The sequence below is a fragment of the Mesoplodon mirus genome (genome assembly GCF_964341445.2).
Source record: "Mesoplodon mirus genome assembly, chromosome: 9".
Taxonomy (NCBI): domain Eukaryota; kingdom Metazoa; phylum Chordata; class Mammalia; order Artiodactyla; family Ziphiidae; genus Mesoplodon; species Mesoplodon mirus.
The window spans coordinates 46,113,241-46,128,631 of NC_138985.1; the positions used below are offsets into that span (position 1 = coordinate 46,113,241).

At 38.2% G+C, this 15,391-nt stretch overlaps 1 protein-coding gene across 4 annotated transcripts in view; it reads right to left on the reverse strand.

The window, feature by feature from the left end:
- BZW2 (basic leucine zipper and W2 domains 2) overlaps positions 1-15,391 on the reverse strand; it is a 60,132-nt gene that overhangs the window by 38,821 nt on the left and 5,920 nt on the right. For 3 of the 4 annotated variants that reach the window (XM_082633146.1, XM_082633144.1, XM_082633143.1), the window contains one exon: positions 2,467-2,531. In XM_082633146.1, the coding sequence (XP_082489272.1) occupies positions 2,467-2,524 (58 nt within the window). In that variant the 5' untranslated portion in view covers positions 2,525-2,531. Of the gene's footprint in view, positions 1-2,466; positions 2,532-12,330; positions 12,423-15,391 lie in introns of those variants that run through there. The other variant, XM_082633145.1, reaches the window with a different exon arrangement.

Sequence of the window (15,391 nt, forward strand, 5' to 3'; positions counted from 1 at the left end):
AATCAGAGGCAAACCAGTTTCGTGTTAGAGGCAACCTTTCCAGTCCAAAACTGAAGACTGACCGTAAGGGCCAGTTTACTCGCTGAATCATGCCTGCTCTTGTGCAAGACATCCTTGGGCCCTCTCTTGGCGTTGGAGCTCAGCTACCGTGAATCAGCGTCACACTAAGAAAGCTGCCTGAGTTGGAGATCCAGGTCTGAGATTAACACGTTTCCTCAGCGGGCAGGCGATGGCAAACTTTCCTTCACCTGACAGTTGGGCATACATTAAATATTATCACATGACTAGGTGCAACAATACCTTAACTGTAACTAGGTTTCTGATTAAGTCCTTTGGAAATCATCGACGTCATTTATGTTTTTCAAGATGGCTTTAAACAATGAGACAAAGAACTCACGCTGGTTGCAGCACCTTGCATTGCTATCTGCTTCCAGATTTCAATCCGCATTGTGTAGTGGGGACACAGTTTGTAAGAGGGCTAAATATAATAGAAGGAGGTGGTTCAGACTACACTTATACTTAGCTTATGGGGATGAGTCAAGGATGCAAAAGATAAAAATAAAAAAGAGTACAAGACAGAAATACTATACAAAATCACCGTATCTTTTGGTTTTTAAAATATTTTTTAATTTTCATTTTTTTAGTGGGAATGTGAAGCTTTCTGGCAGGTAGCATTTACAGTTAAATTTAGTCCTTACTGCTACCTAGTGACTCTTACAATCTCTTCTAATTCAAATGATCTATTGTACTGAGAATTCTTTTCTTTCTACATGGCTACACTTGCTACTTACATAGACACAGCATTGCAAGAGAACTTCAGCTACACGCATTGGCTGGAAATGCCAAAGGCATGTGATATAGCTTATCAATTCAACAATTTAGCACTCGATGACCATTACATGGCATTCTGCTTCATAATCAGCTATGAGGCCTTCAAAAAGATATTCAATCATCCTTTATCTTTACACATGATACTTACTTAAATATTTTTCAGTCACTCTCCTCAGTGTTAGTCAACATAATAATTTCATACCATGTTTCATATTTTAAAAAGTTTCCCTATTGGGACTTCCCCGGTGGTCCAGTGGGTAAGACTCCGTGCTCCCAATGCAGGGGACCTGGGTTTGATTCCTGGTCGGGGAACTAGATCCCACATGCATGTCACAACTAAGAGTTTGCATGCCGCTACTAAGAAGCCCACATGCCACATCTAAGACCTGGCACAGCCTAAATAAATAGATAAATAAATAAATAGATTAAAAAGTTTCCCTATCAAGTTTTGGCTCAACTGCTCTTAAAACCAAGAGGATTTCTATATAATTATGCAAAACTGATTAAATATTATAAAAGATTTAAAAATTCTTTACACAAAAAGAATGGGAAGATGAACATAACAAAAAGAAGTCACTCACATATAGAAATTGTACCAGCCATCATCAAACTGGCTATATCACTTCTCTTCCCACGATAAAAGACACTTGAAAATATCCTGAGTTTTACAGATATTTAGGGCAGTAAATTTAGTTCGACTTTCTAAATTCTGAAAAGGTTAAAACTCTTCAATATCTTCCCTAATTTACTCTTCTCTTAGTTTTACTATCTTGGCTTATGAACGTTTTCTTAAAAACACAAAGAAAGCAAAAACCAAATGCAAATGCTGATGTTAAAAACAGTAAAGTTTATCAACTGCCTTCATAGCCTCACATGAGAATAAGGCAATTTGAACAGATATAATCATCGTCATTTTGTAGATGAAGACACAAAGCTCAGACAAGTTAAATGACTTGTCCAAAATCAAACACTTAAGTAACTGGCGGTTCTGAGGCTTGAATGCACACCTTCAGATTTTCCAGTCAGAGCTCAAAAGACAGAAATTAGTGAGGTTAGGTGGAAACAAAGATAATCCCAATTCCTCTTTGTGGAATTAATTAAGAAACCTCAGCTAAAATTGGAGTCCGGACAGGCCTGTAGGGGGAGCTCTTACACCCTGCCATGCATCATCAATTACTCCAAACAGGAAGATACTTATGCCTTCCTCTCTAGTCTCCAACGGAAAGGTGTTGCCTACTTAACTATCCAGAAGGAAGAAGAAAACTTCTCTCCACCTAACCACAGCCCAGCCAATCAGAGAATGTACCAGACCAACTTATGAGTAGCCTCCATACTTTGGACTCCAGCTTCCTCACATGGACTGTTGGGTTATTACGGCTCCTCTCAACTCCCCTCTTTTCCCTATAATAGCAAGTTCCTCTTTCTTGTTCTCTGACTTGCCCCATAGTTCACATACCCCGAACTGCTATTCCTCTGGGCTCTTCCCGAAGAAACTCGCTTTTGCTAGTAAAATAACTGGCTGTTGTATTGTTAAACCTGACATTCACCAACCTTATATTTTGATTAGAACTTTAAACACACATTTCCCCCAACCCCATCCCCGCCATACACACACAAACACACAACACTACCTACCCCTTTTCCGAGTTTTGAACCGCTGGCCTGTTAGCACTGGCTTCTGATGCTTATTCATAAAATTTCTGAAAACAAAGAAAATAAGATTAGGCACTTCAAATAAGCAGTTCATATAATATATAGCTAATAAGTATATGTTTGACTTCACCCATACTAAATATACTTTTAAAAATGAGATAATTGTAACTACTGAACTAGCAAAACTTTTAAAGTTTAATAATATCTAGTGTGGACAAAAGACACAAGGAAAATAACCACAGACATAAACTTTGATATAAAGGATAAACTCCATGCAATACTTTTGGGAAGCATTTGGTGAATATCTATAAATATTTACATGTGCATAACCTATGGTCCAGCAATTCCTTTACAAGGAATTTATTCTACAGTTATACCCACACAAGTATGCAAATATACATGTATGTGTATATATAAAAGGACTTAGCTGCAACATTGTTGGATGCATAAAAAATGGAAGTTGAATACCCATAAACCTATCTAGTTCAATAAGTTATAATAAGCCATCAAATGGAACTATGAAGCTTTACAAAATAAATTACATCCAATGTACTACATATGGCCCTGGCTACCTCTCTGATTATGTTCCCTACGTCTACCTCTTCCCATCATTCACTGCTCCAGCCACATTGTCCTCTTTGCTTCTTCCAGTGGGCCAGGGAAGCCATTCACGTGGCTTTAACTCTCTGCACTCACTCAAATGCCTCCATTTCAGAGACCTTCCCAGACCACTGTGACTAACAAGGCTCCTTCTCTCTCTCTCCCTCTCATGTAGCTCTATTTCTCTTCATAGCTCACAGCAGCCCCTGTCATTTCATTAGCATCTGTTTGCCATGGTCTATTTCCCCCGAGAGTAACATCCATGTGGGTAGGGATTTTGTAGGTTTTACTCAATACTGTATCTTTAGCACCTAAAACAATACTGAGAGTAAGCATTTAAATTTAATAAATAATTGTCAAATAAGCTGTTGCACTGATATGGAAAGATGTTCAAGTAAAATCGTTAAAGGAAAAAAGCAAGTTGAATAAAAGTGTAAAGCATAATTTTTCAGTTAAAAAGGGGGGTACACGTAATATTTCCTTTTCTAGGCAAGGAACATTTATGAATGATACAAGAAACTGTTAGTAAGCTTTTCATTTGTTTGCTTAACCTCAGAGGATGAGTATTTGGGTATTTTAAATTCTCCTATTGGATTTAATATATAATTAAAAATATCAAAAATTATCTTTTAAAAAAGTGAAAAACCTTCTCTAGAAGACCTTTTACAGGGCTTTCCTGGTGGCGCAGTGGTTGAGAGTCCACCTGCCGATGCAGGGGACACGGGTTCGTGCCCCGGTCCGGGAAGATCCCACATGCCGCGGAGCGGCTGGGCCCCTGAGCCATGGCCGCTGAGCCTGCGCGTCCGGAGCCTGTGCTCCGCAATGGGAGAGGCCACAACAGTGAGAGGCCCGCGTACCGCAAAAAAAAAAAAAAAAAAAAGACCTTTTACAAACTGAGAATAACCTTGCTGGCATAAATATTACAATCTGAAAATATGTCTAGATTGCCTAAATTATGAGGACCAAACGATTAAGATAATGTCAAGCAAATTATTTAATTATCTTTCAAAGATTTTTTAAATTGTGATTTGAAAATGTCTAGATTTTCTCCATTACTTATACCATTAAATAATCAAGAAAATTTGCAACATTAAATTAAACAGTAAATTATTTAATTATATCTCAAAAGTTTTAAAAATCCTCAAGAATGTGGAAAAATTATTATTCAATTTATGTACCAAAACTTTCTTCCAATCCCATGAAAAAAGAGAAACTTCTATTTTCACATAGAAAGCAATCTGTTTATCACTGAAAACTTGAATCACCATTTTTAAAGTGAAACTAAAAAAAATGTTTTAAATAAAGTAACAAAGCCCAAAGTAATTTCTTTTATGGTTTAAGTAGAGAGAATTTTTATCAATCCTATAAAGTGAACTTACCACATCCTGCCTTGAGATATAAAGGTGACTAAGCCGGATTCCAAGCCCTCAAGGAACACAGAGCCCAGCAGAGATAAAATACAAACATCTACAGTACAATGTGACAGGTGAAACAACAGCGGGACACACCTAGCTAACCAGTATAGAGAAGGGATTGATTGCTGTATGTATATGGGGCAGCAGCTGCACAGTGAAATAACTACAAATGCAATAACCTTGATCAATGAAATCTCATTTCATTTGAAAGATGTTGGAAATAGAGTTTCTAATGCATTATTTATATTCACTGCAAAACTCTTTCATTCAGAATTTTCCCTGTTGGAATTTTCAACAGATTCACTCTATACCAGCAAACATTTCCACTGGAGCACAAGTAATGAATATACGTGTGTGTGTGTGTGTGTGTGTGTGTGTGTGTGTGTTCTCCTTAATGTTTCCACACCTCCCAAAACACAACAAATACCAAAATACCATACAAAATATTTTCTTGTGTTAGCGAAGTAAAATACCTGTTAAAGAATTTGGGTCTCCTACTGAGATACAAAACCAAAAATAGAGTCTGAAACTCCTCCAGGAGGTGAACATACAAGGAAGGAGTTTCCTTTTTTGCCAAAGATGTTTTTATTTTAGAATTTAAAAATATTTTAAAAGTGGGAGCCCGCTCTAAAAGACTTATTTTAAGGTCAGAATACAAACATATAGAATTTCCTAATTAACTCTACCTTTACACCTTGTTTCTACTTTCCTGCTAACGGGGAATTACTACCAAACACAGCCTACGTTGGAGAGAACTCTATTTTAAAAATTCTTTAGCTCTGTTTATACTTTTAGTTCTAAATACAAAAGTTTGTTTCTTCATAGCCCAGTTATGCAGGCTTATTTTACACAACCTCAATATAGTCTTTGTGGAAAATAATAAAAGAACACATAAACATAAAAAAAGTATGCAAAGATTTTGACATACACAACATCCAAAATAAAACAAACAAACACAGAGACTCACCTACTGGTATTGAAAGACTAAATGAAGATATTCTGTTCACCAAACGTCTCTATCGTTTAGCTGTTACTATTTGGAGTAGAGGCTTGGCTTCCCTCTAAATTTAGCTCTGGTGCTACATTATAATCTGCTCCAGTGAGGGTCAGCCTTTATAAGGCACTCACTGAAGCTCTGGCTGAAGAAGAGCAAGGGCACTCTGACTAAGAAACTGTGCTGGCTTAAACCTGGGAAAGTAACAAAGGAAGACTAACAAAGGCAGTTCCCTTAGGCCAATGTCAAAAGCTCACTTTTTTTTTTTTTTTTTTTTTTTTTTGCGGTATGCGGGCCTCTCACTGTTGTGGCCTCTCCCGTTGCGGAGCACAGGCTCCGGACGCGCAGGCTCAGCGGCCACGGCTCACGGGCCCAGCCACTCCGCGGCATGTGGGATCTTCCCGGACCGGGGCACGAACCCGTGTCCCCTGCACCAGCAGGTGGATTCTCAACCACTGCGCCACCAGGTAAGCCCAAAAGCTCACTTTTATTAGACTGCATTACAACTTACAAGTTGAAATCAACTAACATCATGATGATTTGGCTTCCATAAAAACTATAACCCAAACACTCACATAGAAAATAAGCTCATGGGACTTCCCTGGTGGTGCAGTGGTTAAGAATCTGCCTGCCAACGCAGGGGACACGGGTTCAAGCCCTGGTCCGGGAAGATCTCACATGCCACGGAGCAATTAAGCTGTGTGCCACAACTGCTGAGCCTGCGCTCTAGAGCCCACAAGCCACAACTACTGAGCCCACATGCCACAACTACTGAAGCCCGCATGCCTAGAGCCTGTGCTCTGCAACAAGAGAAGCCACCGCAATGAGAAGCCTGTGCACCCCAATGAAGAGTAGCCCCTGCTCGCTGCAACTAGAGAAAGCCCACACACGAAGACCCAACACAGTCAAAAAATTAAAAATAAATAATAAAAATAAATTATTAAAAAAAGATAAAGAAAAGAAGCTCATGTCCCACCAAAATGGAAAAGCTCCACGGTTTAAAATAGAATTTTTAAAAATTGTATGTAAAGTGGTAAAACAAAATGGATTTAAGTATTTCACATGTCATCTAAGAGACTAAATTTCTTGGATAGTTTAAAAGATAAAAGAAGGCCATAAAAATACTAAAACGATACAATCAACCAAACATTAGAAACCAGGTACTTTATTAATGAAATAAACATTTTTGAATCAATTTCTATTTAAGTCTAAATGGAAAAGTTTAATTGAAAGATTTTTAAATCTAACATATTAGATAAATATCACCCCACCTCACTTTATTTATCTTCTAACTACCCTCATGCTCTTTTCATACTCCACCCCTTACTCCCAACCAGACTCTGGGTCCAAGTGTGACAATGGGCCAGCAGCATTGAAGGGTCTCATGGCTACTGTGTATTAATTCTGCCACTTGCCCTGCCCACCCTGAGTAGATTGACACCTTGCGTGTTGTCTTCTCTCGTATTCTTCCTTAATTCTCTCCATTCTGGAAAGTGTCTGATCTATGACAGAAGGCCGTACCTTCTAGTTGTCTCTACTAGTGGATGCCTATTCTCAACTAGTAATCAAGAGGTTTGGCCTGATACTCTATTCTTGCCTGTTCTTCTGGTCTGGCTCATCTTTGAAGTATGATAATCTGCCTTATGTAAGGCATTTAATATTACAAATATGTGCTACACATAAAATAACTATGCTATTCAAACAACCTTGACATTATAAATATGGATACTCTAAAGTGGAGTCAATCTTATTCTATAAAGGGATAGAAAGAAAATATTTTAGGCTCTGTGAGCTACATGGTCTCTGTTCCAACTACTCAGTTCTGCTGTTATAGCCTGAAAGCAGCCATAGGCAATATATATATAGGTGGTCATGGCTGTATTCCAGTAAAACTTTATTTACAAAACAACCAGTGGATCAGAATGGGCCCCCAGGTTGCAGTTTGCCAACACCCATCCTGGAGAGGTGTATCCAACAGAACTATCTGTGACCATGAAAATGTTCTATATCTGCACTGTCTAATATGGTAGCCACTAGACACATGTGGCTATTGGACCCTTGAAGTGCGGCTAGTGTGACTGAGGAACTAAACGTTTAATTTTATTTAATTTTCATTAATTAAAATTAAAATTGAAATAGCCAACGTGTCTAGTGGCTATCATGTCAGGCAACCCAGTTCTAAAGCATTCCCTATGGTCCAACACACAAACTTGATAAAAAGGTGAAAACACACTCAAAGAATAGGATTTTTTTTAATTAATATTTTTCAAATAAAGTAGCTCTGCAGATCATTTTGTCCAAATTTCAAAACTATGTGGCTACAGCAGGAAAGAAAAGAAAAAGTACCGAGCTTCAAAGTGAAACTCTCTTTGTACTGTCAATATTACTTAAGACAATTGGAAGAGAGAGACTTCCGATTCTAAGATAATAAAAATTATAGGGCAACAATGTTATCCCCAGAGTATAAAGTGTGTCATAAAGATGAAATACCACCAGCACACAAAACTCAAAATATAACTGACCCACTTTACTGCAACGTTCTCAGGATGTATTCTGTGTTTAGAAGTAAGTTTCAAGAACTACCTTTTATTCTATATTTCAGATGGGTAAAATAATTTACCATAAAAGAAAACTAAAAATTGCCCATAATATAAACTATTCTCCTTTCCATTAAAGCTAAAACTGCAAGAACAAACATCATAAACTCCTGTACAAAAAAGTTGTCGTATCTCGGGATCGTTTGGGTTGATAACACTATAGCATCCTTCTCTCAAAAGAAAACAGGGATTCCCTGGTGGCGCAGTGCTTGAGAGTCCGCCTGCTGATGGAGGGGACACAGGTTCGTGCCCCGGTCCGGGAGGATCCCACATGCCGCGGAGCGGCTGGGCCCGTGAGCCATGGCCGCTGAACCTGCGCGTCCGGAGCCTGTGCTCCGCAACGGGAGAGGCCACAACAGTGAGAGGCCCACATACCACAAAAAGAAAAAGAAAATTAAATTGCTCTGTGAAACTTTAAATTATGAACATTCTAAAGCGACAAGCTAAATATTTGCCTATAATTACACTACACAATTTTGTTGCCCAGAATAACATTAGCTTGTTCAATATCCTTACCATGATTTTGTAACAGCCTCTCTGGACTCAAAATCACCCAGCCTCTACAACAAACTTCGCTATAGCTCCTAGAAAATTCTATCTAAGTTTCAGTATTTATAATAATTGAAAAAACATTAAAAATTAAAAATAACAAATAGCCTACCTATAAAAGAAAAATGTTTCTAAATAAATTCAAATATTTCTTTAATATAAAAATATTACTGTTATATTCATATCCTCTTCATTCTTATAATTAATGATATAAAAGAACAAAAATATCTTTCTTAAAAAGCACAAAACTTAAACTATAGTTCTCTCCTCAAAATTTTACAACGATAGTTTGCAGCGAGGGACCATTAATGGTAGGAACTTAAATTGTGCTAAGCAACGATCTTTTAAGAAAGAGGGATCAAAGCCCAAAGGAACTGTGTTGTGAAAAAACGTACACTGAGTTAACTATATTCACCTAAATCTGCCTTAAGAAGACATAAAAGCATCGTGATTAAATTCTCATTATAACATTTCCAAATTGATTTCACTTCTTAAACTTTATCTTATTTTTGAATAATGATTCTTGCTTCCCTGTAAATAAAAATATTCCAGAAATTACATTTTAAGTACTAATGTACGACCTCTTCACTGAAATAAAGACAATTACATAATGTCACTTATTTCATCTCAATGAAGTTATTTTCAAAAACTTTCAAGAAGTATAAATTAACTCCGAAATAGTTTCACTCTGCTTATCAATTCATGCCATCTACTCAAGGGACTCCGTAAGCAGTCCCTGGGGCAAGCACATGTCCTTCTCTGGGCCCTTCCACTTTCCCCAGTTGGGATCTCTCCCAGGCCCTTCCCTTTCCCCAACAACTGACCAGCCCCACTCAGCTTCCCAGATGGCCTAATCTTGCTGATGTCATTCTTATGTCTCAACACTTTGAAAAACACAAACACACCTTCAACTACACACACTGTACGTACTTTGGCTTTTAGAAAACTCATTCCTCAAACATAACATTTCAGGGTATCTTAATAGCAAAATGTCTTAAAACCTCTGTTCTAGTTTAGACCCTTAGAACTTTTGTCTGCAAGACAACAGGATAGTGATAACAACTGCATACCTATGATATTTCAAGTTGTAAATTCAGAGAATTTAGAGGAAATGGTGGCATGAAACAGAGAAATATCCAATGATTAAATGTCTAGTTGTGGTTTAAATATATTTATTAATTTATCAAGTATTTTAGGGGGGGCTTATTGTGTATCAGGCACTGTACTAGAGCACTGGTTTCACTCCAGGGTTAATTTTGTTCCCCAGGGGACATTTGGCAGTGTCTGGAGACATTTTTGCTTGTCATGCTGGGAGAAGGGGGGTGCTACTGGAATCTAGTAGGTTGAGGCCAGGGATGCTGCTCGACAATCTACAATGTTGTAGGAGAGCCCCCCACAACAAAGGGTTATCTCGCCCAACGTTTCAATTGTGCCAAGGTTGGGAAACCCTGCATTAAAGAGGAAACAAAGGTAAGCAAAGCCAGAGATGGGCCTTGCTCTCCAGAACTGAAAATTGTGCACACAGGTCTAAACACATCAGAGCAGCAACCAGGCAGATATTTCCTTGAAAGACTTATTTCTGTTTGCCAAACATTAATGTCAATTGTAGACAAAACAAATGCATCACCGAGTAGCTCTGGTAGGGGGTGATGATAATGGGGAGGGGCTACATATGTATGGGGGGAGAGGGTATATGGGAAATTTCTGTACCCTTCTCTTAACTTTGATGTGAACCTAAAACTGCTCTAAAAAAAAAAATTAAGTTAAAAAAAAAATCAGCAGGGAGTGGTGTCAAGTGCCAGGGAGCAAGTCAGTTGATTAAGGCTAATTTTGTATCAAACACAAAACTGATGGGAGTGTTTATGACTATCAGTACAAATAGAAGACTAGAAGATAAGTTATTATGGCGAGGGGGACTTAAGTCTGTTCCTCTCTTCTTAGCATTGTAATCAAGGAGGAGAAGATGACAGAATCTTCTGGAAAAAAAAAAATAACACCCTAGACTGGTTACTAGTGGGAGAATGTTGCTTTGGAGCAATGGCTTTTACAAAACATGGGAATGAAACTTCAGGAAGTTCAAAGGTGGTGAAGGACAGGAGTCCAAATGTCTTCTCACTTGTGAGTTCTCTCAACCAGGCCACTCTGGCCCCCATCCTCCCAGGAGGGGACTTGCCCAAGCCTGTCTAGCAGATGAAGCTTTATTTGAAAGGTTGCACACACACAAAAAGTTACCTACCATACACATGCCTATTTCACAATGAGGACAGCGTGAAATGGATAGAAATGCCCAAGCCTAGCCTGGGACTTAATGGGACACAGCACACTGATGGTATGAAACTGTATTCCCAGATACAATTTTAAAGGAGTGAATTACAGAAACTCAAATTGAGAGAGAGAGGGAGAGGGAGAGAGAGAGAGTGAGAAGACCAGTGCCACGTTACAAACTTTCAAGTATACTTTTTCAAAAGGCTTAAAATCATTCACTTGCATTCATTTATTAAACATACCTCTATCTGGTACTGGTCAATAGGGATGCAGATGGGACCAATCAGACAAGATACATAGACAAGATGCATGGTGCTCACTTTCTAGCAGGTGAGGTTTGACCCAAGCACTGCACAAAAAAACCTGGCAGTGTGAGTTAAGAAGAAGTAATGGTCTCCAGTATGTTAAAGTATATCACATGATGAATTTGAGTTGCAGTTGTGTTTATTAATGCTTTAACAATTAAACGTGTGTTGCATTTTTGTTTTTTTTACGTTTTAACTTATAATGGCTATCCATGGGGTATGGAACACTTTGAAACCTGAAGAACTAAACCTAGACCCTCATCTCACACTCTGATAAGGTTCTGAGATGTCACGCCACTGGCCTGAGGTCAAGCATTCCATTCTAACCTTGGTGATAAAGCAGAGATCAAAGCAGAAAAATCAGGCCCTCACAAACACAGAAGGGTCAGGGCCAGAACCCGTCAACTGTCTACTTGCAGTACAGTTCTCCAAAGAACCAACTGAAGTTGCTGGCTAACCATTTATATGATTCTTGAAGGCAGCTTTTTTATTATTTGCCTCATGAATTTTATGGTTTAGAGTTAGAGAGTGAAGCATAAATATTAATTTTAACGTCTAGTTCAGCACTTGGATAAACTGAATTAGCATATGTTACCTCCCATATGCCAAATAGTTCTCCGTGGAGTTCTAGTAAGGAAAAAGACATTTGTCTTTAGCAAGAGGATTTAACAGAAATCCTGCCTCTTAAGGACATGTAAATAGTAGGAAATTTATGGCTCCATGGTTTCTGGTACTACTGGAGCTGGTTCTCAACTTCTTTCCTGCAGAAGCGCAACGCTAATGTAAACACCACCTTCACACTCCTCCACGCCGATGTGGCGTCCTTTCCTCTAGCCAGCAGCTTCCTCTGTACCAGCAATGTGGGCTTCTCCTTCCTGTTTACAATAACCCCATTCTATTACCTTGTATATTGAGAAAAACATATGTCATGTTCTCGTTTCCTTAGAAATGATCACAAATCCAGGAAGCTGTCGAGGTTGGTTTGAAAAGCATTAAAGTCTTGTGTGAATATGCAAAAAAAGAAGAAGATACAGTAGGATATTATAAAACTGCACACCCCATGGTGGCTTATGATATAGTCTCCACAGTGCTAAGAGTTAATATTCCTCACTGTTACTCACCTCTGCCTAGCACTTTTCTTGAGATTTATTTAGAAGTCCTCAAAATAACAGCACATCTAACAATTATTTTTTGAAAGTCCTCTTCTAACATAAAAAGAAGTCGAACTATGAAAAGAGGAAACACAATTCTACACATATCAATAACAATAATTTGTTATTATTGTTTTCCTACTAATATATTATTATATATATATAACTAAGAGAATTAAAGATAACAAAACAAAAAACACCAAAGGATACACATGAAATTAAAAAATCAAGAAAGAACAATGAAAGCATTGTCTCTTTGGCATTTGCCAAAAGAATGGTTCATTCAGTGAGTTACCTAAACCTTTTATTTCCGAAGCAGTTTACAAATATGACTATCAGAATATTTTTTGGCACTTTTCACTCAACACATGCCAAATTTAGAACAGGCCAAATTATTCCAGTTGGGATTTAACTGCCTAAAAGATACTTGCTGAAGAGACCCATGGCCCCAACATAGACATCAGAATGAGTTAAGAAAGAAAAGTATTCTTGTGTATACTGCTGATACTGGTATACAGCAGATTTTTTAAATTTAGAGATTATTCTAAATTGTCGTGTATTTTTTCCCCTAATAGATACAAAGGAAAAATGTTGTGGAAACTCCTAATGACAACCACAATCCCACATTAAAATGATTCACATTAACCTGGTTATTAAATCCCCAAGTTGCATCTCTCAGGTTTAACTGTTTCAGCCATGTCTTTATTCCATTCATCAACAAAAGCAGAAAACAAAGAGTCAGAACAGTCCAACTGGAAAAAAAATCAAACAGAGAATAAAATTCCTTTAAGGCACTATATAGATAAAAACAGTTCCATGGATCATATTTTACTTGAAAAATAAATTTCACAATTTCCTACTCATTTTATTTTCGAGCTATTTTGGCTATTGATATTCTAGCTATTTTGGATAATTTCAAATTAGTTTGTATTCAAGGGCAAAATATCCGAATAAGTATATGATTTTCTCTTCCATGGTTTCTTTTTATGTCCATTATTAACTTTCCTGCTACCACCAATTCTGAAGATACTGCTTTATAATTTTCAGTTTAGTCTAAAACATGTGATGTCATAAATTACTTGAGAGCAAGAACAAACCTAGTGTGCTTTAAAATATAATCTACCACTTCTATGATTTTAAAAAAGTTGACATATTGAAGAAAACGTGCCTTTGAATGAAATAATTTCTAGTTCCAATACGGTTGGCCAGAAAATTACAGCCAATATTTATTTTACAAATATTTATAACATGTTATAATATTTTATGGAGTTGTTTTCTTGGGGGTTGTTCTCCCTGGAATGTTCTCCATTTTCTGGCTCGCCTGCCCAAATTCACCAATCCTTCCAGACTCTGTTCAGATTCTCACTTTCTCTAGTCCTCCCACTGAGCTCCACCCGTTCTGGATCTGCACTTGTGACTGTACTGCTCTGGTTGGGGACTAGAGAAGGCTGTGTGGGGAAGGGGTCATTTGAGCTGAAAAGGATTGGAGTAAAATGTGATATGCAGAAATGGGTGGAGGAGGGCATTCTGGGAGCAGGAAGCCAGTGGGTGGGTAGGGAGTAACCACATTGTTCACATTAGAGCTGAAAGACTGGACGGAGCCGGACAGCCACCTGAACAGGCAAAGGGAAGTTCTCAAAGGGGTCTAACCTGTCGGCTGACAGAGGCGGGGGTGGGGGGGTGATGGGCTTTTGGATGATGACTTTAGTCCCTATGGTTTCAGGGGCTGGCGGGTCTCCTAAAGGATAGTAGAGGCCTCTTGAGGACAAAGATCATGTCTTATCATTTGGGATTCGCTGAAAACAACAGATGCATACCAAGAACTTTCTTATTATTATAAAAAAAAGTTAATCCTGATTAATTTTTTTTTTTTTTTTTTTTTTTTTTTGCGGCACGCGGGCCTCTCCCGTTGCGGAGCACACAGGCTCTGGACGCGCAGGCTCAGCGGCCATGGCTCAGGGGCCCGGCCGCTCTGCGGCATGTGGGATCTTCGCGGACGGGGGCACGAACCCATGTCCCCTGCATCGGCAGGCAGACTCTCAACCACTGCGCCACCAGGGAAGCCCAATCCTGATTATTTTTTAAAAAGTTAATCCTGAGATAGAATTACTAGAATTATATCTTTTATGAAAGTCTCTCTTGAAAAATAAATCTCTTCCAAAATATAGGAAGTTGGGCTTATGGCAAATACTAATGTCTATACAATTTTACTTTAAAATGATTTCTTAACTAGACCTGTCATTGTGTTATTCATCTTCTTCTCAACTGTAAAAACAGGTAGAATTGGCCCTAAAAATAACAATTAATTTTTATATAACATTTTATAGTTCACAGGGGATCCTCAAGTGTCCTCAGAGTCATCCTGTAAGTTTGGTTAGTATCCCTATTTTATATATGAAGAAAGTGAAAGCAAGAGACATTGCCTTGGAAAAGCCATCTCATCACGGAGTCTTGGTATTCCCACTCTAATTCTCAGAGCTATGGCTGTGCTTGGCTGTCTCCCAGGGCTCATCCATAATCATTTCCTACCAGGTCAGAAGAGGCTACTTAATGGGACTGCTTTACTCCACAATCAACAGACCAGGAAGAGATTTTACTTAGAGGCTGATGAATGTAGTTTTAAGGGCTGCTTTGTCTGCCGGGTCTTTTTAACACAACCCCGCAACAGATAACCAAATAACAAGAGATAAAAACACCAATTTTCTAGCTTAAATGTATTTATTGGGAAGGTGAATGCTACCTTTTCCCTGCTGATGCAAAAATAGCTTTCTATTTATAATTATTGGAACTGTTTTACTATACTCAGAGATAAGAGGCACCAGCCTTGAGTTTTAAATTCCACAGTGACATAGCTAATATAAATATATATGAGTTGAAGTTGGATATACACTAATGTGTGCTTCAGCATTACCTGGCAATGAGACTGGATTGGCTACATTGTCCTTAGACACTGTGAAGGTTTGGCTTTGAAGCTGAATTAAATATTCTTTAAGAACGCTTCAAACCAAATCTGGGTAGAAATGTTATAAAT